This window comes from Rousettus aegyptiacus, unplaced genomic scaffold (genome assembly GCF_014176215.1).
Source record: "Rousettus aegyptiacus isolate mRouAeg1 unplaced genomic scaffold, mRouAeg1.p scaffold_m13_p_5, whole genome shotgun sequence".
NCBI classification, from domain to species: Eukaryota; Metazoa; Chordata; class Mammalia; order Chiroptera; family Pteropodidae; genus Rousettus; species Rousettus aegyptiacus.
The window spans coordinates 34,106,666-34,130,791 of record NW_023416308.1 but is presented as its reverse complement, the minus strand read 5'-3'; the positions used below and the strand labels follow the sequence as shown (position 1 = coordinate 34,130,791).

The following is a 24,126-nucleotide window of genomic DNA, read 5'->3' as shown; positions in this document are numbered from 1 at the left end:
TAGGAAGCAAAGGTGTCTCTAGGCTATCATATCACAGGGCTCCATTTGGACCAGAGAAGTTAATTACTTAATGTAAGTCTGCCTATAATTCCAATATAAAAATTAAGGTCCAAAATAACAATAGCATTTCAATAGCCAAGGGGACTAGGTATGAAAATAATGTCTCTTCACTCTTATTAACTCTTCAAGGTCCCGGAGGCCATATTAACCTCTGTAAATAGTCCATGGAGATGTGTACCTGGGAGGATGATGGAGCTGAGGCAGTGGGCTCAGTGACTTGGATGTGCTGCACCTGGATGGCATGTTGGGTGTAGGTCTGAGGATCGTGGAGCTGACCCACGTCCACAGTGGACTGCTGAGACTGGTGAGGGGAGGTGGCCTGGAGGGAGGAGAAAAACAAACACATACTGATCGAGGTTAAGAGAAATCTTTCCTGAAAAAAAGTTCAGCTAAAAAAAATCCCAACAGAAATATAAGAATAGATAGAACTTTAGATTCAGTGCTTTACTCCTTTAGAGAAAAAGATAGTCTTAAAATGTATGCTTATAAAACATAAGCCACTAATGTTCTTAAACTCTGGAAGACAGGGAGATAGAAGAAATATAGCTCCTAATAATAAGCTGAATGAGGAACTCTCAGGAATCTTTTTCTCTTAAATTTCAATTAACTTTAATGACCTACCCTTTAGCAGTAAAAAGAGATCAAAGAAGAGAACGAGCTTTTATCTTGTCACTATTAAACCACTAGAACAGTGGCTCCTAACCTTTTATGTACCACAGACATCTTTGAAAATCTGACTGAAAATACAGACCCTTTTTCCAGAACAATGCATATAGATCATATTTTACAGGCTACTCGAGGGATTCATAGATTCTTTCAAAGCCTAAAATTAAAACCCTCCCATAAAAACAAACAAACAAACAAAAACAAGATAAAGAATTATCAGTGACAGCAGCAACTTCCCATTTCCTGCTCTGGTATTAGTTTTACATTTCCTTGTGCCTGGAAAATACTTCCTTAGCAGAATTAAATGAAACAATAGTTCTCGGAGGATTCCTTCTTTCAGCTCCTTAATCAATAAGACTGAGCTACTACTTATGAGGTAGAAGGAACATAGTTATACATCTATACTGTTAAGGTGCTGATTGATAGTCAAAGGTTGTATCAATATTATTTTTTACAACCACCCACTGATATAAGCATTTGATGCCCAGGTAAAACTTATCAAACTGGCTACTCACCAGGTAGTCAACCTGGGTGCCAAAGACAAGGATTCAGAAGAGACTCAGAAATAGCTCACACTAGTACCATCCTGTAGTAGCACAGGATGATGGTATATGCTGGAGCCTAAAATCTTTGGACTACTCTAGACTGACATCTCTTACACTGCTAAGTCCAGAGCCCTTGACAGCCTGTGGAGGGGAAGATTTACAAATGCCTCAGACTCATCATTTACAAGCAGCAGCACATTACATAGGGTCCTGGTCCAGCTCTGAGAATTGGGTGTTTTTGTTGACCTCAGCTGCCATACTGGCTAGTGACGATATGGCATTCATGAAGATAAAGAGAAATAAATGCAATACGGTACCGGGGCCACTTGCACCACTTGAAGCTGTATGTGCTGAGGTTGCTGAAGACCAGATGTAGACTGTGACACAGGGATATACTGAATTCTCTGGTAGTCCCCTTGTGGTGTTCGGTAATCTGTTGTTAAGGTCTGGGACAGTTCTGTCATGGCTTGGGTTAGCAGGTCTGTTGTCTAGAAAAATCACACAAAACAACACATTAGTTGGTAACACCACTGCTTATAGATATTTCAGTGCTCTTAAGTCCTATAAAAATTAAGTTTGTCTCACTGGTGGATAATGGAACTTACAAATTTAGCCCTGAACTCAGACAGAAAAAAGTCCAAAGTTAAGAAGATGTTGAAAAATTATTTATATCTATCTGTCTGCGTCAGACTCAGTGGAGTTACCCTAGAGGTTCTGACAAGCTTGCAGCAAATGAGCAGCACTGGACATATCTCGTTATCCCCCCCCCTTTTTTTTTTTTATTATTTATGCTTACAGCACCTAGTCTTCCTAGGTGGTCTCCCGTCCAAGTACTATCCAGGCCTGACCTTGCTTTAGCTTCCGAGATCAGACACTGGGCTTGTTTAGGGTAGCATGGCCATAGACCATGGGCCATGACTCTACTGGGGCACGAACACAGGACCTTCTTTATGTAAAGCAGATGTGCTCACCACTACATTATGGAACCACGTCCTCATTACCCCTTTCAAAGAGATCTTTGCAAAGCATGGACTGAGACCCAATCATAAGCATAGTGCCTTGTGTGGAATACTGAAGGAAAATGGGCTACTTCTGCAACCAATTAAATGACAAGATAGACATGGCTTTGGCATTGAAAGCTGTGAAGACCACTGGAGATGAGATGCTCTTACCAGTCACATACTTACCACCACAGTCTCTCCAGTAGCACTATCTGTAGTTAAAACGGCTGGAGTGGCACTGATCACGGCTGTTGTCAGTGGCGTGTGTAAGGTGTTAGGGAGCTGGGCATACTCTGGATGCTTCTTCCGAATGTGTTGTACCATCTTGGTCTGAAAAATTACAGCAAAACCCAAGAATAATTACTGGAATTAGTTATTTTCAGCCATTTTCAAATGTAAACCCTTCAAAATTTCCTAAAGTCTTTTATGTTACTCGTTAAAAAAAAATTAGAGCAAGGCTGTCTCTGTGCCTGCCCTTCCTAAAGTAACAAAATGCTATGAAAGGGGAAAGAAGAAGAAGCTGAAAAGATTAAAGAATCACGTGACATCACACCATCAGGCAAGGTCAGAATACCCCACAGCATCCCCTAGTCCCACCAATACCTGCAGCAATCACAAACCCTCCAACGGAAATGACCCCCTTTTTAAGAACTATCACTTAAGTTCCTATGTAGTACTTCTGGCAGCCTGAGCTCATAAACTATGAGCATGGAATATGCATATATGAGATGCTCAGCAGGCCAAGGAAAAACGAATCCAGTCAAGTGCTCAGGCTATCAGATGACACTAATTCTGGGAAAAGTCTACCATGTTCTCTTCCCAGTCTGTGCTGATAGTCCTTAGCCATCTGAACTAGGAATATACCCATCAAATCAAAAGAAGCCAGGGCATCTGAAGAGAAGCCACGTTCTCTCAAGAGATTCCTCAAATCATGGCCTTGATTCAGATTTAGTCAGAAGCCTTCACATACCTTACTGCTGTACTGTTTGGAGCAGTGGGGGCAGCAGACAGGAGGAGTAGCTATTGTGCCTGTGAGCTGGGTGTGGGTACTCAGCATGGGGTCTGGTTCTCCGGGGCCCGCAGGTCGAAGTTTCCGAATGCTTGGTGGGAGCTCAGCCCCAGGATGGTTCTTCAGAATGTGGGCTTTCCGCTTGCTGGCACTTTTATAAACCTACAAATTCAAATGCTTTGCCATAAAAGCAGCATACCGTTCTACTTTCCCACTTAAAGCAAATCACTTCACAATTTCCTTACAAGGGTAATAAAGATATAACATAACTTCAAATAAAATAAGAACATCATCTAGATTTGGCAGGCAACTTCCTTGAATTTATATATCTAAGATAGTAATAGTAAAAATAGCCTTTACTTTTAAGTTTAAGAGGTGGATATATGATTATACAAAGAGAACTGTTTCTAAGGCCAGCTCATCCTTTAGCCTTTCTGGGAAAGCCTTCATATGGTATATGCAGTTGACTACTATATGCCAAAGAATCTTCCACAATGGCGAGTCTAATAGCAACTAGTGCCTATAGTGGTGAATCAGTGCTTAAAAATGTTTCTTACTTTTAAGCTGACTAGCCACATTGAATAAGGAAACAATGAAACAATAAACATGCATTGTCTTTGTCTTTTTTGTAAATGTACAAAAATAAAGAATAGAATAATACACAAAACTTTTTCGCATCCTAGTCAATCTTTTAGAAACCCAAAATCTACCATATATTTTATGAGGATAATGCATCGTCTCATTTTATACCTTAGACATGTTAAATGAGTTCATATACTAAGTGCCTCATAATAGGACTCTTCTTTTGTAACAAAAATCACAGAAAGAAGGAACAAGCAAAACAAAGTCAACTAATTCTTAAGAAAATAAAATGGCTTAAAATGAGGCTGGCCTTCTAGCTCTTTCTTGGCTAAATGGAAAACTGCTAAAAAACAAGGAACCGTCTGTTAAGAGTAACTGCAAGATCCTAGTATATATTCTTATGTGCAGACAAATTTACTCTAAGCAGAACTCCCACAGAGGCATCCTACTGTAGATAGTTTCCTTTTACCTTATCACAATACTGACAAAAGTAATCGCGGTTGGGTTTTATGATGGGTAGAGTTAACTCTGGCACCTCTTCTATCTTCATGTCTGGGTGCCTCTTTGATAAGTGATTTACCTAAAGGCAAAAAAAGAAAACAAGAACAAGAGAACCCATTACAAACAGAAGCTAAACAAATGGCTTTGATATTGACTGCTAGAAGCTAAAATTCTCTAAAGCAGTGGCCCAAAACAATAAGGTATTGGCCAGAACCAGCAATACTAGCCCCATCTAACACCAAAGCTTTAACAGTCACTGTTAACAGGACTTAATAGGAATTCAGCAAATTACTAATTGTGAATGGGTCACTGCGGATGCCATTAATAGACAAAGGAACTGCTGTTGGAAAAAGGAAAATTACAGTGGTATGAATTTCTTTGGTGAATTGTCCTGATGTAAACCTGTCTTTCTTTATTTAGTGTCCTAGCCCTAAAGAAGACATTGAACAAGATAAAAATTAAGGTTCTGAATTTTAGTTCCTGGCAGAAATATACAGTAAGTTCTCACTTAATATCATCATTAGGTTCTGTGACTTTAAGCAAAAGAATGTATATGACAAAACCGATTTACCATAGGCTAATTGATAAAACAAGAGTTAAGTTCCAGCAAATCTCATCAACATTATAATGAAACCACCCTGAATGAAAAAATTTGAGGATCCGCTGTATTCTGCAAAAACTGTAATAGGTCAAAAGGAATTAGAACAGTAAACTAGCTACACAGATGTTTCAGCTAATCTGGTTCACATACCCTGCTTCCTTCTATTGCTGTTTCATATATGAAAAAGAGAGACATTCAAGGGAACAAATGGGGAGAAGGCAAAGACCTCACAAGAAACTATTCAAGAACACAAAAGAATGAATCTACAGCCATGCTGCCCTGAACAAGCCTGATCCCATCTGATATTGGAAGCTAAGCAGGGTCGGGCCTGGTTAGTACTTGGATGAAAGACCATCTAGGAAGACCAGGTACTGTAGGCATAAAAAATAAAAAATAAAAAAATAAGGGATTGTAAGCTGACAAGTTTCTTGCAATCCGTAAGGTCAACCAAGGGTTGCCTCGCCTAAAAAAAAAAAAAAAAAGAACACAAATGGGAAGAAGGAAGTAAAATACAGTAAGAGCAGAGACTGAGAAAGGCAAAGCAAAACAAAACTAGTAATGAAAAGTGATAGAAAAAGACCTCCTCCAAGAGGTCACCAGAAAGGAACTACTGTGGCAAAGGAGGGCGAAGGGAGACTGGAAAGGAGAGAATTCCAAATTGGGAATTGTTTGCCTGTTTTTTTCCCCTAGCCACTGACAAAACCTATTGACAAATTTGTACAGAACACAGGACAAAAGCCATCGCCACAAACAGAAATGGATGGGTTTGGGAGACAGCGAGTGGAACCCAGAGAGCTATTTGGCACTGACCAGCATGCCTCGTCTCCGGAAACCCATCATACATAGGCGGCACTTGAAAGTGAAGCTGTCGTAGTCCGTGGACGTAATACGAGGCTTAAACGTCTTGGAGCGGCTGATGCGGTCAGCTTTCTTGGCCTCCCTCTCAGGATTATGCATCCTTTGCATATGTTCCCGTAGTTTGTCTTTTCGCTATTGAGAGAATTTTTGAAAAGGCAGGGGGGTGAGGAGTGGAGGTAGAAATTTTTTAGTTCAAAGGATTTAAAAAAAGAATCAATACAAGTTAGCAGTAACCACAACCTACCAAAATACATTTGAGTTGCTAAAGTGCTAGAACATAAAAAGACATGGCAAAAGTGAGTAGGAATGGCTCTGTTCATTAGCAAATAAATGCATTCCACTAAGCCTTGGTTGCAAATGACCGTTCAATTTGAAAGATACTGATATCTGAGAAGAAACCCTTTGTATTTATGTAGAAGAGATCTAAAGGTACCTGGAGTAAGTGTGGTATTAAGAACTACAAGAGAAATTGATGGTGAATGACAGGGAATACTGGATTTGTAAAACTCTATATATACTCAATCGTCACACATTCTAATAAACACGATATTCTTCTAAATCTCAAGTGAATTTAAGTAAGAATATCTCATTTTATGGATTTAGGAGTTCAAGTAAACAATTACACTGTCTGCTATGGATAGAGCGCAGTCTAGATCCAGTTTGGTGATCTAATCTAGAGAAATATGTTGATATGTGTCCATAGAGAGAGAATTAGGAATAGTCCATCCTGAATGAAAACGAATTCCAAAAAATGCCAGCTCCCTTATCCAGTGAGACTCTGCCCTCACTGGACATATGATTAAACTGTTACTGGTCTTGTAAAGATTTTGAATCTTCTACCAGACCAGTTCTTCTCACTGAAAGGTGGAAATGAAGTAGCAGCCATGATACCATATGTGCCATAGGCACTCCTGCTCATCCCTAGTCTCTCCCCTTCAGCCACCAGCTTTTTTTTCCCAATTGTCAGCCCCACGGTCCAAGTCCATGTCCATCACCATATACAGCAACATAGTTGTCCACAGACAGCACCAGCTCTCCTTCATCGGCTCTCCCTGCATTTGGAGATACTTTGGTTCCCAGATGCCCAGGTAAGTTCCCATCTGTCCACCCAGATCAGGGCTTCAGAAGGATGCATTAGTGACCTTTCTCTGATGCTTCAACTTCTCCTTTCAATTTCTTATTTCTCCATCTTTTCCTATAATTAACTTCCTCCTACAAGAAACTCCTTTATTCCATAGTACTCACAGTGGGTTGGCTTCTCTGATTGAACCCTGTCTGATATACTGAGTGAAAGTAAAATAGAAGCGCAAAAGTTTGTTTTTTTTTTTATGTGCCTCAGTGCTAAAGTGATTCTCTGGCACAAAATAGATCATCAAAAAATGTTGAATAGATTAGATAGGTGGCTAACCAGTTAGCATCACAAGACAGGGTTCCTTTTAGATTTTTTTTTTTTAAATTAAGAAACAGAAAAACCTAAACCCGTTAATACTTTTTATATTAGAATGCTCTATGATGTTTTAAATTATGCTACTGTATATTTAAAGCCATCGGTATTACATTCTATAACACACATACCACAAAATGTAAGCTTAGAAAATTATTTCTACTTTTCCTATAAAGTCTCCACGGTCTATGCAAATACATTCTTATAAAATTACTGTTCTGCTCCTGAATCCATTTCTGATTCTTTTCCATTTTCTATGACAGCATGACCTACAATCATATTCAATAGTATCTCTCAATGATATCTTTACGGAGTCCTCTGATTTCCCAGTGAAGCACTTTTTATTATTTTTACACTTGTTTAACTCTTATATCTGAGTCTCCCATGGGTTTTTCCTTTGCTTCTTCTAAATTCCAAGCAGCTTATTGATACTTACTGTTTTTTATTTTAATCCTTGAAGTCGTTAACTTACTCCAAAGTAATCTAAGCCCTCTCAACATTCTACAGCTTTCCCGCCTCCATTAGATGGCAGTTCTGCTGCACTCAGGACTCAATTATCAGGCTCTTATATTTAATAAGTGGTCAATAAAAATCTCTTGATTTGATAGGTAAATGTATTGTTCGCTTAAGAATTCCTCAATAGCAATTTAGTTCTATTCCTCATACATTTGGATTCTTTTAAGAGATGGATTATTACTCTGGGAATTTGAATTAATTATTTTGGGAAATTAAGGTGAGTTTTTTTCCCTTAATTTTATCATGTAACTAACTCAAACATGAGGTACAAAACGCATCTCCAGTTGTTTCCTGTAAGCAGGTGATAAGCTGATGAAACAAACAAGCATTGCTCCTTAGCTTGACATGACTTTAGTGGCCATGAGAGCAACCTAAAGCTGTTCACTGCTTACACACCTTAAATTGCTTCCCACACGTAGAACACAGGAAATCTTTGCGGTCTGAATGTCGGAGCATGTGGAGTCGCAGTTTGTCAGGACGACAAAAGGCTTTGTCACACTCTGTACACTGGTAGATCTTTTCTGAGTGGAAGCTTCGCACATGTTTTTTCACCTGGCAGTGAAGACAGAAAAAGTCAGGGGAGTAGCGCAGCAAAGAAAATGACAAAACGCAGTTTATCAACACTAGAGGGAGCCAAAGGCATTGCCATGGACTTTTTATTCGCTCAGTAGTATAATCCAATCAGATGTGACTGATAGTTGGACTCAATAACACATGCTATCCTTGCCACAAAGAACCAAAATGAGCAGCCGGAGAGCTTACAAATCTCAACCTCCCATATGACTTGAAGAGGAAAATAGAGTGCTTGCTTAGTCAAAAGCCCTGCTTACAGGGAACTCACTTTTTTTTTTCTTTTTTTCTTTTTTTTTTTAAGATTAAAAGCAGAATTCCTTTGGACTTAAATAAATCTTGCTAAAAAATATCTGTAGGAAGACAAAAAATAATTCTTTATCACTTTTTCCTGCCTCTAATATGTACAGAAACAATTTAATTCCGTTTAGTAACTGGTCCTTTTATAACTTTCTATACAATCGGATTCTGAAGAATTAAAGATACAAATTGAATGATACAAAAACCTTACTCATTTATGAGAACAATACAACAATGGCATTATTTCTCCTTAACTGGACTTATTCCCTGTAATTTTAGATAATTTAAATGAAGGAATATAGTCTCTGAATTCTAGGCATAAATATCCAATAAAGAAGAGCTATGAATGGACTAAGCAGTGAGTCATATCACACTATTCCTATAAGACATTTTGCTTCATTATTTTTAGAGTCTCTTTTGCTATTAGATTCTGCCTGAAGGCAACTTTTCTAACTGTGTTAAGTGAGAAAATTACCAAAACTCCCAACACCAATCCCAACCATGATTAAATTCTAGACTCCTCTTGCTTTGGGAATTAAAAAAATAAATATTTTTACTAGTTCTTTAGATTTAATTATTCACTGACTAGCATATAACAATATAATCGCTTGAAGTCCAAGAGAAATCATAAATATTCTGAAATTTATCCTCGTCCATTTTGCTCCAGAATATAGCACAGGAAAGGAGATCAGTGCTTGATACAAAAGTATATTATATACCAACTTTCCTTCCAAAATGCATGACCTTAGTAAAGCAAGATAGGATACCACAATGGTAGGAAGACAAGGCCCCGAGGCCAGGAAGTAGGTGCATGTCTTCTTAATCCTTTACAGTACCCATTTTTAAAAAATTATAATCAAATCTGAGTGTTTATTATTTGTAATACAACTTAAATGTTTACATGCCAATGTCTGATTGGGACGATTAAGGGCTATAATAATCTTTTGTTTATCAAAAGTAGTTTGAAGAAATACCGTTCTCAACTGTAAACCTATTACAAAGAAGGGATGAAACTGCAGGTAATAGGCAATCTCAATTTTCTAAAAATCAAGGTTTCTTTTACCAAAAGAAGGACATATACAGGAATTTCAGTAACAGACACTCACCTGAATAAAATCTGGGAACCGTTTCTTACAAGTTGGGCAGGTGAAGTAGCCATCGTTGATATGAATAGCCACGTGATCTTTCAACAAATCAAGGCGGTCAAAGGATTCTGGGCAGAAAATGCAAGAGTAAGTCTTCTGGTCCAAATGGAGCTTCATGTGGCTCTCCAAGGATGCACTGCTGATGAAGCCCTTGTTACAGAGATCACAGGTCAACGGGCAGTTCCCCTCCCGCCCGTGGAAGCGCAAGTGTTGGTCCAGTTTGTCCTTTTCACGGAAGGCCTTTCCACACTGCAAACATTTAAAAGGCCGAAACGACTTCCGAATAAACAGATGCTGAAGAGCTGCATTCTGAAAGACACACAAATATGATTATTTAGTGGAGAAATTAAATGTGCAAGAGGCTCGCACGTTTACAGAGAAGGTGGATGGTCTCTGCAATCAGACTTTCCATAGAAATTAAGCTCTAGGATACACAGTTAAAAGAGGATGTTTCTGGTGAAGAAATTAAAAATGAAGTCATCTCAAAGAAATTCGTCTTGAAAAGACAAATATTTTCAGTGTTTCGTTTGATGTCTGTCTGTCTGTTTTCTTATGAAAGGACTTAAGTTACATTCAAAAAAGTACTCCCAATAGAGGACTTGTTTAATAAAACAAATCTCAGAGTGAAGTAGAATAAAAATTGAAGATTTGGAAAAAATGACTTGGGTTAAGTCACACACGCATGAATGAGGTTGGAGTATGTCAGCTATATGTTACTAGTTGAAGTTCTTGAGGAAAAGAATTTGAAGCTTGATTAAAATGTTTAGCAAAAAAAAAAATAAGGCAATGAAAAGAACTAAACTGTCATGCTCGCCAGGGACTAGGGGAAGGAGGCATGAAGTGTCTGAAGGGAAAGGAGGCATGATGAAGTGTCTGGAATTTAAAGATAGTGCGATGGTTGCACAACTGTGGAAATACTCTAAAAACCACAATATAAGAATGAATTTTATGGTATGTGAATTATAACTCAACTTAAGAAAAAGAACTAAAAGAGAAACAAAGGATACAGATTTATATGAACATGTTTGTTCATGAGATAAGATATATGAGTGCACATCGTAAAAGGTATATGTGCCTTTAATCATTTCCTACTGAAAAAATGCAGAGGACAAGTTCTCAGTGTAGCTAGTTAGTTCCATTGGTTACAATGCCATGCTAACCAAGTTAAGCTTATCACTTTGTTCTCTGTCTAGACCAGTCAATTTTGCCCTTTTTTTCAGTCACAGATTGCATTTCTAACACTGATTAGCCATCTTGTAAATTCATGCAATTGTCATAGGGAATCCAAGTAAGAGAATCCAGATATTCAGTGTAAATTCATCACTACTAGTAGAAAAACAACTCATGCGCTAAGAGAAGATCAACAGAATCATCTTTCACACAGAGACTATAGAATAAACATTTTAGTTATGCTGTAATGAAGATCCATTCATAAGTTCCTCAAAATACCAGGGAGGAAAAAAAATCTCTCAAAAAAATATATCTGTGAACGGTTATGCTTATGTAACTATAAAGGAATAGTAATTGAAGGACTAGTGGAGCTCTTAATGCATTATTTGTACAATAAAAAAAAGTACAATGAATAATGCTTTAACCCTTCATTTCAAATTACAAGCTACAACTTCTGAACTAAATTTGCTATGAAATAGCCATTTAGACGAAAAGCAAAATAATTGTTTTTGATTTAGTGAAAATTCTAAACATAGCTACTATGTCACAGAAACCTTTCTCCAGGCTTCTCTAACAGGGGCGAAGAGAGATGTATTTTACCTATTCCTGTATCTTGAGCAGAACTTAGCAGTTCTCTTCCCAAGTTGACTAGGGCTGCTTCGGGGCTGCATCAGATTTTATTCTCCTTTGTATATAGATCCCTTAAAAATAGTTTAGCTCATAGGACGTGTTCAAAAAAAAGTTTAAGAATTAAATGTATTTCATATGAAGATACTAAAGAACTATTTCAAGATCTTTTCTATAGCATCTGCAGGGATCTGTAAGAATAGACCCTTTTCAAATTATCCACAGAATTTTCTTTTACTTCATAATACTGCTTAGCAATTACCTAATCTTTTCAGTCTATCTGGAAAGATTTTTTTTTTTTTTTTACATAAAAACTCTTAGTATTTTGCTTACTCCCAAAACTTTATGGAAATATCACAAATAAAAGAATGCTATCCTGAGGTTCAGGGAGTCAAGATTTAGAGAGCTTTTGGTATGTAAGAATCATTTCCTTCATCCAAGTTCAGTAATTTCCAAGGGCAGATACAATGTACAACTGATCCTGGTCCCACTGGGGATTCCACTTCTCCTTGGGCACCAAATCTAGAACTTAGTTTTGTCTTGGTCCATTACACTATTAAGTCTTCTGTCATTTCAGATTACTATGAGTGTCCTCAGACGCTTGATTTAAACTGAGCAGCCACCTGGCTCCACTTTCTCAGTTCTATCAACAAACCTTATTCGTATCTTTTTAATTTCCATGGGGCCCTGAACACTGTCTAAATACTCAAGAACTAGATTGTATTTCTCTGATCTAATAATCCTAATGTATCCTCATATTATAAAGCAGTGAGTGCTGAACCCACTCCCGCTCTTCAACCCACTTGCAGGCCATTTCTGCTCTGTGGCAGGTTCTGTAGGTCAGAGCTATAACTAGCATACATTTCCAATGTGGAGGCAGCACAGATGAATCCATTATGGATCTTCTGGTCCCTGACTTGCAGCCCGTTAACCACACCTCACTGTATGGTACGTAAGCTACTTTATGGGTGCCAAAATGGTATAGTTGCTAAAATCTGTGATGAGGGATTTAACTTATAATGAAATAAAGTCTAAGACAACAGATTCTTTACAGACAAAGACCATGAAATGTTTCTAAAGTTTGATGTTAATAGCTAAGGGAACCTAAATTACTGACCATTTTTTATATTATTTTGATCCTGACACAAAAAGGAAATCAATCGTGTTCATTTTTCTTTTTAAAGAATAAAAAACAACTTTTCTCTGGCCTGTTTTCTGCCCATCTTTCAAAGCGATTAGTGAGCTAGCCCTGCCCAGCACATCTCTCTTACCATTGTCCTTCACCTAGCACCTCATCCTAGTATCAAACTAGCTTGTGTACCTTTCCATTACCATACCAATCACATTTCTGTATCTTGGCCTTGATCCTATGGCTGCCCTCTTCTGAAACCACTTACTTTCTCGCTACCTCTCTTTCAAAGACCAGTTTAAGTCTCATTTCATCTATGAATTATTCTCCGACTCCTTCATTTTCATTAGCCTTTCAAGTTCCTATAGCAATTACAGCCTATGCTTTAAAATTTAGCACTTAACTATAAACCACTCAATATTAGTATTGTCTCCCCAATTAGACTGTAAGCTCCTAGAGGATAGGAATCAAGTGAAAATTCTATTGTGTACCTAGCACAGTGCTGAATATACAGTCAGAATTCAATACCATTCTACAAGTCATTCAAACTGTTTTAGAGCTGGAAGGGACCTTGGAGATCACTTAGTCCTACCCTTCATTTTGTGTATGAGAAATCTGCAGCCCACGATTACTCATTGATCTATCTGAAAATAAATTATCATTATTCATTAACCAATTTGCATTTACTGTAGCAACCAAACTGTAGTTTCCAGCAGGAATCAGTGAGTACAGGTTGCAAAGAACAGCAGGTAAGGCAAACACTTAAATAACATTCTGATATGTGAAACACAGGAAACAAACCTACCTGCAGCTCCAACTGAGCAGGCAGCGTTAGAGGAGAGAAAAATAGTTACATTACCAATTGGATTGGAAGACTTCCCTTCAGTTGGTCATTACCAACCTGGATAGAAAAGATGAAAAAATATATAGCCCTACTTTTTAGAATATGCGAGAGGATAAAAAAAAAAGTTCAACTAAGACTGACCTCCTTTTTAAAAGCCACATGCACATGGCTTTTGCTTTGACACAAGGAACCTTGTACCACAACCAAATAACCCAACTCATTCAAGAATACAGCTTCAGTTATAGCTAGACTATGCTTATACATCTACAACTTCACTCCACATGTGGGCTTCAGTTTTTTTTCCCCTCAAAAAAAAAAAAATCTAGTAAGCATTTCTCTAGACTTAGAGAAAAATCAGAATGGCCAAAGCAGAAAAGGTAGTAATTGGGCAAGAGAGTGAAATGCAGATTGGAAAATAATGTAGAATGATGGATGGGAAGTTATTAGTCCAAAGCTTTTTGCCCTTCTGGTTTATATTCATGTACTTTTACATAACCTTTGGAAATAATATACATGGAGCCAAAAGTGTTATATGTTTCCATTATAAGACCCTCAAAAGAGTTATTTAGCATCAGAGAGTTTAGAGCCAGTCAATGCTATCATGTAACTGTAAATGTTTAAATGTATTTTTACATGAAGGAGTGGACTAGACTATTTTTCAAGGTCCCTTCTAGCTTATCGGCAAATAAGACAAAATATATATTTTAAACATATATATGTAAATATATATATATATATATATCACCTGCACATATCCAAATAAGATCAAAAGAAACATAAGCTAAAATAATCATCCATCTAGAAATTGTAAAGTCTAAAAAGTTATATAAAAAAACTTCTTCCATCCACACATAAGGTACTAAAAGTCTTTATACACCCTGCTCCCACAAACAGGGACTTTAAGTAACTGTCTTCTGAATATAACTTGTCAGCACAGGCACTTATCCCACAAAACCATATTGTTCTCCACATGCATCCCCTGCGACTCCTAACTCAGACTCAAATGCCATCTGTGAAACAAGAATAAAACACATCTGCCCTAGAAGCCATGGAGGTCCTGCAGCCACATGGCCTGAAGTAAAAACGCAGGTCACACAAGTGAGAAACCGACCTACTCCCAGACTTAAAGCTTAACTTTGAGCTGTCCCCAGGAGTGTGGGTTGTACTTGTCATGTCAAATTGGATACAGGTCCCTTTGCATTAATGAGTAATGACACTTGCCAGTCTCTCTTGGAAACTGCAGATAACGAATCAGTTACCTAAAATGAACTTAAGAACTATACAAAGATTAGCCTGGCTTAAATGTAAATAGTCATTATAATTAAATATACTTATTTCTCCATTTCCAACCTATAAATTTATGGATCCAGAGAGCTATCCTACTTTAACTATACCAGTCCAGGAGCTGCCAAAACCCAAGCTTCTGTGTCCTTACTAAATGGATTGACTCTAGGACCAGCCATTCCAGCTTGCCACAGGATACAAAGACATTGAGAAATAGTTAATACTTTCTTCCAAAATAAGGGGATTGAGTGTGCAATGAGCTAGATGTAAGATTTTGAAGTGGACAGTGAATAGCACCTAAAAATCTGGCTGACTGGAGAAAGGTTAGCACCTAGTGAGGGAGGAGCTCTGCTTCCCACTTACTCGGATGCGTTTGGCCCTGCGCATATCATCGGCTGTCAGAGTGCTCGGGGTGGGCAGGACGCTCTCCTCAAGCTGGGGCTGCAGGTGTAGGCTGTGAGCTTCCGGCTCATGCTCCAGAGAAGATGGGGTTTCCTGTGGCAGCTGAGGGATTGGGAGAGTGTTCTGTTCGGGTTGATCCAGCCCATTCAGAGTAGCTGGTTCAGCCTCGTCGAACTGTTCCTTGGGGGAAAAATGTAGCAAGTCCTGAAATTGCAAGAACCAGGAGTTATTTCCCTACCTCGATAGAGATTAGCACTAGAAGGACTGCCAGCTAAGGTTAAGAATTGCTGCTTATTTTTTAAATGACTAGAGTCACAATGCTCAGAAAAAAATATTCTCCTTCTGGGAAAGTTGATTAGATAACTATCCACAGAATGTAAAAACTATGAGATCACTTTAGGATAAAAACACTGTGACAGGTCTCTACTGGAACATTATAATTTTAATTATCTAAACTAATTAAACAAAGTCCCCCAATAGTATCTCCAGACAATTTCAAATCTTTAGGGCAGCAAAGTTAGGTTTTTACTGTAAGTAATATTTAAAAATACATTTTTTTTTTTGCCTTTCTCTAAACATACTTTAATTAACAGGCAGCGAAGCACTGGCATGACATGACTATCAACCTCTGAAGGGCATTTGTATTTAAATCCAATAATAGTTCTGTTAAGTCCTCTAAGTGAGCATCTAAGAATTAGCTCTTTCCCATCCATCCCAGTACCTGTGTCCCATCATCACACTTTTCCCCATTTTCACTGGTAATTTCCAAGCGGATAAATTTTGGAGGACGCCCTGGCCGTCGACCTGGGCCAAATCGCCTCTTGCCCCTTCCTCTGCCTCTGCCTCTTGTTCTGGGGACAAGAGATTGGGTTATAAATAGTCATAGTTACATAATACTCCATAACAAATATTTTCTTAAATGATCCTGCTTAGCCCCAAATCTTGATTTCTTTTCACTTTATTACTTTTCCTGATTGTTTTTTTCTAATGGAAACAATTGTTTAGCTAATACACACTTTCTAAATTTCTCATCTGTACTATCTATATAGCTCAAGAGATGCCTCAGAAAAAAAAGGAGCTATAAAAATTCAAAAACACTGACACCATTTTGCTATTGAAAAATTCCGAAAGCATGAACACATCTCTGAAGTGATGTGAGTAACACAAACAGGACACAACACTTACAGTATGTTCCTAGAGACAAGATTACATTCTTTCCTCCTCTCCTCTTTCCTTATCTCAGAATCCTTCCAAGAAATGAGGCTTTCTAAGATTCAAAAGAACTTTACGTTTTTACTATAAACTTCTGGAAGGTCAGAACAAATTTCTAATTCAACAGTTCCATAATATGCCTAGTAAACACCAAATAAATTTTATCCCCTTTAATAGATTTCTAACATACAGAAATTCTTTAATAAAAGAGATTCAGAAAGTGTCATTAAAACCTCTTTTAGAAGATGTAAGATGTGTATAAAATTAATCAAATCATGCTTTAGTCTTTCATTATTCTATTTAACAATGTAACAAAAATTACATATTTTTCCAGTAAGTTTTAAGATTCTTTAGTATGAAAAATTCTGAACCTAGGCAAATGTAGAGACTACCATAATGAACTCAACATAACCATTATCTAACTTCAATACTGCCAACTCATGGCCATTTCGCCACATACATAACCCATTACAATATTTTGAAATTAAATCCCAGACATCATTTCATCTATAAATGTTTCAGTATGTATCTCTAAAACATAAAAATTCTTTTATATATGTAATATATATGTGTGTATATATATATGTATGTGTGTGTATACACATATATCCCCAATACCATTATCATACCTAAAAAATACTGATAGTTGTTCATATTATTCATATTATTAAATCTAGTCAAAGTTCAAATTTTCCTAATTATCTTATATTTCTTTCAACTACTACGTGTCACACACTATACAGGCACTAACGATAGCAAGTTATGTGCAAGAGTTTTCACCGTCAGAAGTCTAGCAGAGGCAGCAGGCATATAAACCAAAATCACAATATAAAAAGTGCTAGAATAAAGCCATGAACAGTTTTAGGGATACCCAGGAGGGAGTGATTTAATTCTCATGTGTGTTCCAACCACCTCAGATATTTACTCCCATGGTCATATCCTAGACCTGTCATTTTCAGTAAGTGCAGAACCCCCATTATCTCAATTCCACACGTCACCCATTCTGACATTGTCTCTTAACTTTCTAGCTCACTCCCTCTAACTCCTGGACTCAACAATCCTTCTACCTCACTACCAACTCCAATCCAATCCTCTGTCACCTACTTGCAGCCTTGATTTCCATCCCCACTGCTGTTTCATTTCTCTTGCTATGTTGAATGCACTTGGTAAAACCATAAAACTGTGCAACTCAACTCCCTGCCTGCTCTGCACTGGCTCTTGCAGTGAAGAAGCTGGAAAATGACACACAACAATGCTAGAGGTCTCACTTTAATTCATGACCATGAACCTCAAGTGAACTCTTAATGTTGCAGTCAATCATACTGCACTTCCCTAGAACATTTACATTTCCATTTTCCTAAATGCCACTTCACACCATTTCCTCTCTTTTCAAAGCCTATAAAAGTTGACAACCCATTGGTACTACCCTATTCCAAACCACTCTCGTTCTTCATCAAAACTGTTGAAATAGCTTCTAACTGGACTACCTATCTTCACTCTTGCACCAGTATAATCTAAAGTGATGTTTTTATTTTTATTCAGGATGATGTTTTAAAATATAATTGACATCACAAGACTCCCTCATCGAAACCCTCTCAAGACTTCTTATCACACTTAGAATAAAATCCAAATTTCTTACTGTTACCCATAAGTTCTTCCTGATCTGGCTCCTACCTAACCTACCTTATATGATTCTTCCTCATCTATCTTTGTTATATAATAGAATTAAACATATGATTTAGTTTGATGAAGGAATCCTATTATTGAAAAAAGTTTTAAAATCAGAGATGCAGATTATTTCAAAGATGTATGCTATCTCGAAAATTCATATTTCAGAATCTCTGGTAAGGAGAGATTTAACTACGGTGAAAGGTTCTCCTATTGCTGGGTATTGGTTATGCTGGAAGAAAGATAAATAGTTAATGAGGACGGGGATGGGGGTGAGAGGAGGAAATGACAGATAAAAACCTTCCCTCTGCAGCCTACTGGTTACTTGTCTACATACACAAACACTCATTAGTTTACAGACAATATGGAAATGACTCTGGACCTTTAACACTTAAGTTTGTAAAATCTTTCCCATAATTATACCTGCTAAACACATCTAGTTTCTCATCATGAGAATTGAGATGCTGTTGCAACTGCTCTGAGCTTATAAATCGGCGATTGCATTCATAGCAGGGCCAATTCTTCTCTTGCTCTCGAAGAACTGTAGTCAGGAGAGAAATAATCAAGGCTGATGATTAATAGATGCACTGGTTTAATAAAACTCAAATGCCCAGTATCCCCCCACTATTTCCATCTCACTGAAGCCCAGACTCCATAAACATATATTGTCTGCTGTTTGCATTACTGTTGTAAAATCAAAGGCTACAGTTGGACATAGAGTAGTTTTTAGTATCTTATTTTATGATATATTCATGTAAAACATCAAAAGAACAAACACCGTCATGTTACTATCTCCCACCCACCAATACACACACACACACACACACACACACACACACACACAACCTCACCACACTGGAAAAAAAGAAAGTGCTACAATGGAAATCTATATTCAGATGACCTAGCGATTGAGATGCAACCTTCATAATCTGAGGGTATATTTCATCACAAATAACTTGAAAATCAATGCCCAATATAATCACTTTGGCAAAATGTTCAGAAGTATTTATTAAAGCTGATTATATGCATAACCCAGCAATTCCACCCCTAGATGTTCACCCAACAGAAATACACATATATGTTCACTGAAAGACATGTATAAGAGTGTTCACAATTGACAATCTTCAATCCTGATTATAGGAGTGAAGCTTTGCGCAAGGAGATATCAGACAGGGAGGGGAACAGGAGCTGGAAAGTAAGCTGAATCACAGGGCCAATGATTCGATCAATCATGCCTATGTAACAGTACCTCAGTAAAAATTCTGGATACCGAAGCTCAAGTGAGCTTCCCTGGTTGGTAATCATTCATACATCAATGTGCCAGGGAGGTGACATGACTCAAAAACATGGAAGCTTCACATTTGGGACATTCCCCTTCCCCTACCAAACTTTATACTGTGTCTCTTCATTTCACTGGTTCTGGTGGGTAAGCATAAGTAGAGTACTTTTCTGAGTTCTGTGAGTCATTCTAGTGAATTATCAAACTTAAGGGGATAGTGGGAACTCGCTAAATTGTAGCTAGTTGGTCAGAAGTGCAGATGACATGGGAACTCCAGGGCTTGCAGCTGGTGGCTGAGGTGAAGAGAGTCTTGTGGAAGACTCTGCCCTTCACCTGTGAAATGTGACGTAACTCCAGGTAGTTAGTGTCAGAATTACATTGTACAGCCCAAACTTCCATCTACAGTAAAACAGATAAATGAATTGTGGTACATTCATACAACAGAATACCAAATGGCGATGAGAATGAACAAATTATAAAAATACTCAACAATATGGATGAATCTCACAAACATAATGTTGAGCAAAAGGTTCCCACACACCAGTGTACATATTCTATTTATATAAAGTTCAGTCATAAGCCTATTGTATCTGTAGTACGGAAGTCAAGAGAGTCGTTACACTTGGGAGTGAGGAGGGATTGGAAGAAAGCACAAGACGGCTTCAGGAGTTCTGGTCATGTTCCATTTCTTGACCTGGGTACAGGTTACACAGGTTATGTTCACTTTGTGAAGATTCATCAAGCTGTATACTTACTATGATTTGTGTACTTTTCTGCATGGAGATTATGCTTTGGTAACATTGACATTAAAAACAAAGTCAACATCTGCCTCGTTATGTTCTCAGAGATGATTAAGTCTAGGTCATCCTCTGATCTAGGTTCTAATTTAGTATTTGGAGTTTTTCATTATGTTAAATACTATTTTCCAGCACCCATGAAAGAAATGTAAATATGTCATTTGATCTTAGAATTAAACAAGGATGTGTAACTCTAAAAAACCTACTGAAATATCTTCTTAAATATATCAAGATAGAAAAATTAGATTGCATAAAGATGTAATATATACAACTTAGAAATCATATATAAAATATAAAAAGTACAACCACCTTTCCTTTCTTCCTCAGAAATGTCATGAATTTTCTGATTCACAAACTCAGCATAGGATGCAGCATACCACACCTGCAAGAATCAAGTACATCATCAAGAACTAAAGGACATCAGCAGGTGTTCTTTATGTGCTTAAATTTTTACATCTTTCTTCTGCTTACATAAAACAATTTAGGCTTTTCCACAGCCCGTGAAAAACCAACCAACAACAACAAAAATTGCACTGTGAGCCTTTAACACCAGTCTGCAGATGGTCAGTCAAGAAGTTCATTTGCCAAGACACACTGCGTGTTTGTTTTTTAAAAATTTGTTGTTATTAGAACAACTTCACGGGATATAATATTAATAGTCTCTTCATCTAAATAAACATGGACTCTCCTGATTTTTTTATCTGTATTTAAAGACAGGTTTTTACACAGCTATAATCATAATGGCTTCCATCCTTACAAGTCACTAAAGGGCTCTTACTAGGATCACCGGTGACTGTTTCAAATGCTACCACACCCTCCTCAGTCTCTTCCTCCCTCCTGCCCTCTGGCTACTTCTGCTCAGTCTCCCTGTCTGGCTCTTCTTCCTCTCCCTAACTTCTAAATATTGATGCTCCTCAAGCTTAGTCCAGGTCCAGGGCCTCCTTATTTTTCCATAAGGTGATTACATCTGTTTCCAACCAACTCTGTGCTAATGATTCCCAAATCAGTATCTCCATCCTAGAACCTCCCTCTCTGTTTCTTCCACATACATTCTATTGCCTACCTGATATCATGGATGTTTCACAAACAGCTCAAACTTAACATGTCCAGAACTTAATTCTAGATGCTTCTGTACTCACACACCCCCACCCTTACCTATCTTCGCCATCTCAGTAAATACCCTAACTTCCACCCAATTGCTCAGACCTGAAACCTAAAAGATATCTTGGGTTTCTCAGTTTTCTTCTGTAATCCTTTAACAAAAGCTGCTGATTGCTCAGGTGTCCTCCTTCTCCCACCTAGATGCATGCCAAGGTGAGCTCTTGCCTGGTCTTCTAATGAACCTCTTCTTTTCTACTCTTGCTCCCTCTAATCCATTCTCCACATGGGAGCCAGAGTGGTCTTCTTAAAACACCATCAGATTCCACCATTCTCATGCTTAAAAGCCAGCAACAGCTTCTCGTTTCATAATAAACCTGAAATGCTTAGTGATAATCTCCTAAGGGCTTCATGATCTGCTCTATCTTGCTAAGCAATCTCAGCTCTGATTACTCTTCCTGCTCTATCATTCAACGAAGAGGGCCTGCTGTAAGTTCTTCAAACATACCAACTTCTTTGCCACCTTGACCTTTGCCCTTGCCGTTTCACCACCAGGAACGTTGGGTTCTTCCTCTTCACCTCTCCTAACCCTTCTACACTGCTGACCCCTTCTCATTCCAGTCCTCAGCCTAGTTGTCAACTCTTCAGCAAGGCCTTCCCTAACCTGTTTATTTGTTGTTTTGGTCATTTATTATACTGAACTATTGTATTCTTATTTTCATTGTTTCTGTTTTTACCTCTATAGTTCTATCTACTACTTTAAAAGAGAAAATAATCTCCCCTCCACAGTTAAGAAGTATTCACTTCAGTTTTACCTTGTTAAGAACTTATTGGGATTAATGGTGGGAGACATAAATCTCCTTTTACATATTACCTTTGGGGGTTATGGATTACCTAATTGATGATTTCAAAGACACAGGTTTTGTAAAGCTTTTGAACAAAGTCTTGATTCTCCACCTAGAAAGATATCTATTCTCACTGTGACCACAGTGAGGCGCTGTGCAACTCAGTGCTCCTGGACTGATAAAATCATTTCTCGCCTATTTTTCATTTATTTCGGGAAGCTATAGAGTATGTTGCCCCCACCTTTGGTATGTTCCTAACATAGGCTTATTTAAAACACTTGGAATCACTGCAGAATTTTCATTATATCATCAAGGGTTAATATTTACACAAATTCCAACAGAGAGTTATTCCCTAAAAATACGTTTCTGAACTCAGAAGTCTGTACATAGAATTCTTTGGGCAAAATAAATTATTTAGATAAATAAAAGAAACCTTGCCCATATGTGTGAATTTCATTTTACAGGAACTCCTGTTTCCCAACTATTTCTTTACTTTCAAGTGTATAAAATCATGTTAAGTGACCCGGTCTTTAATCACTCCATCACAAATAACCGTCTGCTACCCCAAACAACTATTCATTACCTGTGGGCCTAATTTGTTCACATAGGCCTTTGATAGGCCCAAAAGTCACACGTTTTCATTCCGTTTTAATTATGGATTACAATGAGTACATAGCACGTATTCAATAAGTAAGTAAATTACAAGGAAAGGGTCATTTTTATAAGAATCCCATTTCAGGGGGAAAAAGGTAGGAAAAGCATTAAACAATCATGATTCCTAGCAGAGGCCCCACTGACCCAGCTCTATACCTTAAGTTCCTGCTTGGGCTCCACATTCTTTATTGTTGTGTAATACACATGGTGGCCATACTGGTAAGCCACCAGGTTCTGCTCCAGGTGGTTCTCAGCTGGACGTACAAACATCATCCAGTTACAAAGCATCTCATCAGACAACTCAAACCATAGGTCTTCATGCAAATCCCTGTCTTTTCTGTCCCCTTTATCAAGTGAAACCTGCAACCAAAAGAAAGAATTAAAAGCCACACCAAAAAAAAAATAAATAAAACCTTCAATATGATATGCACTAATGTCATAATATACAAAATATTATTCCATAAATTAACGATATATCCTGATTCTTCCCTTTGTATAGAACTGGAATTGCATCTTGCCAGATGTAAAAGGGAAAAGATACTTTCCAAAGACCCACCTATAGAAGGAAGAAACACTTGGCAAAACCTAAAAGTTAATAGTCCAATTATATAGCTTCGGTTGATGTTTCATCTCTAACTAACACATCAAAAAATGTTACAAGCCAAAAATGCAAGCAAAATACTCTCTAGTTCATTACAACTTGCTTCCTTTTGGGATTCAATTGCATTTACTTGTAAGGAAAGCCTAGTGACAGGTATTTCTCTTTACAAAGTAATATTCCTTTTTTCTTTTTTTTTTTTCAGTTACAGTTGACATTTAATATCATATTAGTTTCGGGTATACAGCATAGTGGTTAGACATACATATAACTTACTACGAAGTAATATTCTTTCTTGGAGATTTTGAGGATTCACCAAAGAACACCTCCCCATGACAGCAGCTTATTTCTCAAAACACCCAACCCAAATGTTCTCCCTTCCCACTGCCCTTTCTTGGTTCTCCAGGGTAGCTCTCCAAGAAGCAGACAGCAAGGGGTTGATGAGAAGCAAGAGCGTCAAATGTGAAAAATAGAGATTAGTATAAATATACTTTAACTTACAGTGAACTATTCTTTAACAAAAGATTCAACAGGACAGACCTGTTTCAAAACTTCAAAAATGTTTTTCATGAAAATACTGTTGGCACTTAGATTACATGAATCTACGTAATTCTCTATATTCCAGTCGGTTTGCGGGGGGCGGGGGGGGAGGGGCGGGGAAGACCTGTTAAAACCCCTGTTATAGGCTGAATGGTGCCCCCTCCCAAAAATTCATATGTTG

The 24,126-nt window shown here is 37.7% G+C and overlaps 1 protein-coding gene and 1 pseudogene across 5 annotated transcripts in view; one reads left to right on the top strand and one right to left on the bottom strand.

Moving 5' to 3' along the window:
- PRDM10 (PR/SET domain 10) overlaps nt 1-24,126 on the bottom strand; it is an 83,100-nt gene that overhangs the window by 10,377 nt on the left and 48,597 nt on the right. For 4 of the 5 annotated variants that reach the window (XM_016139282.2, XM_036220607.1, XM_016139276.2 and 1 more), the window contains 13 exons: nt 22,964-23,167; nt 20,517-20,592; nt 18,558-18,675; nt 15,976-16,105; nt 15,216-15,458; nt 9,760-10,107; nt 8,180-8,335; nt 5,776-5,955; nt 4,333-4,443; nt 3,243-3,443; nt 2,459-2,602; nt 1,589-1,759; nt 239-379 (listed from right to left, as the gene is read on the bottom strand). In XM_016139282.2, the coding sequence (XP_015994768.2) occupies nt 239-379; nt 1,589-1,759; nt 2,459-2,602; nt 3,243-3,443; nt 4,333-4,443; nt 5,776-5,955; nt 8,180-8,335; nt 9,760-10,107; nt 15,216-15,458; nt 15,976-16,105; nt 18,558-18,675; nt 20,517-20,592; nt 22,964-23,167 (2,223 nt within the window). The remainder of the gene's footprint in view (nt 1-238; nt 380-1,588; nt 1,760-2,458; nt 2,603-3,242; nt 3,444-4,332; nt 4,444-5,775; nt 5,956-8,179; nt 8,336-9,759; nt 10,108-15,215; nt 15,459-15,975; nt 16,106-18,557; nt 18,676-20,516; nt 20,593-22,963; nt 23,168-24,126) is intronic. The other variant, XM_016139279.2, reaches the window with a different exon arrangement.
- LOC118603675 lies at nt 5,227-5,345 on the top strand (annotated as a pseudogene).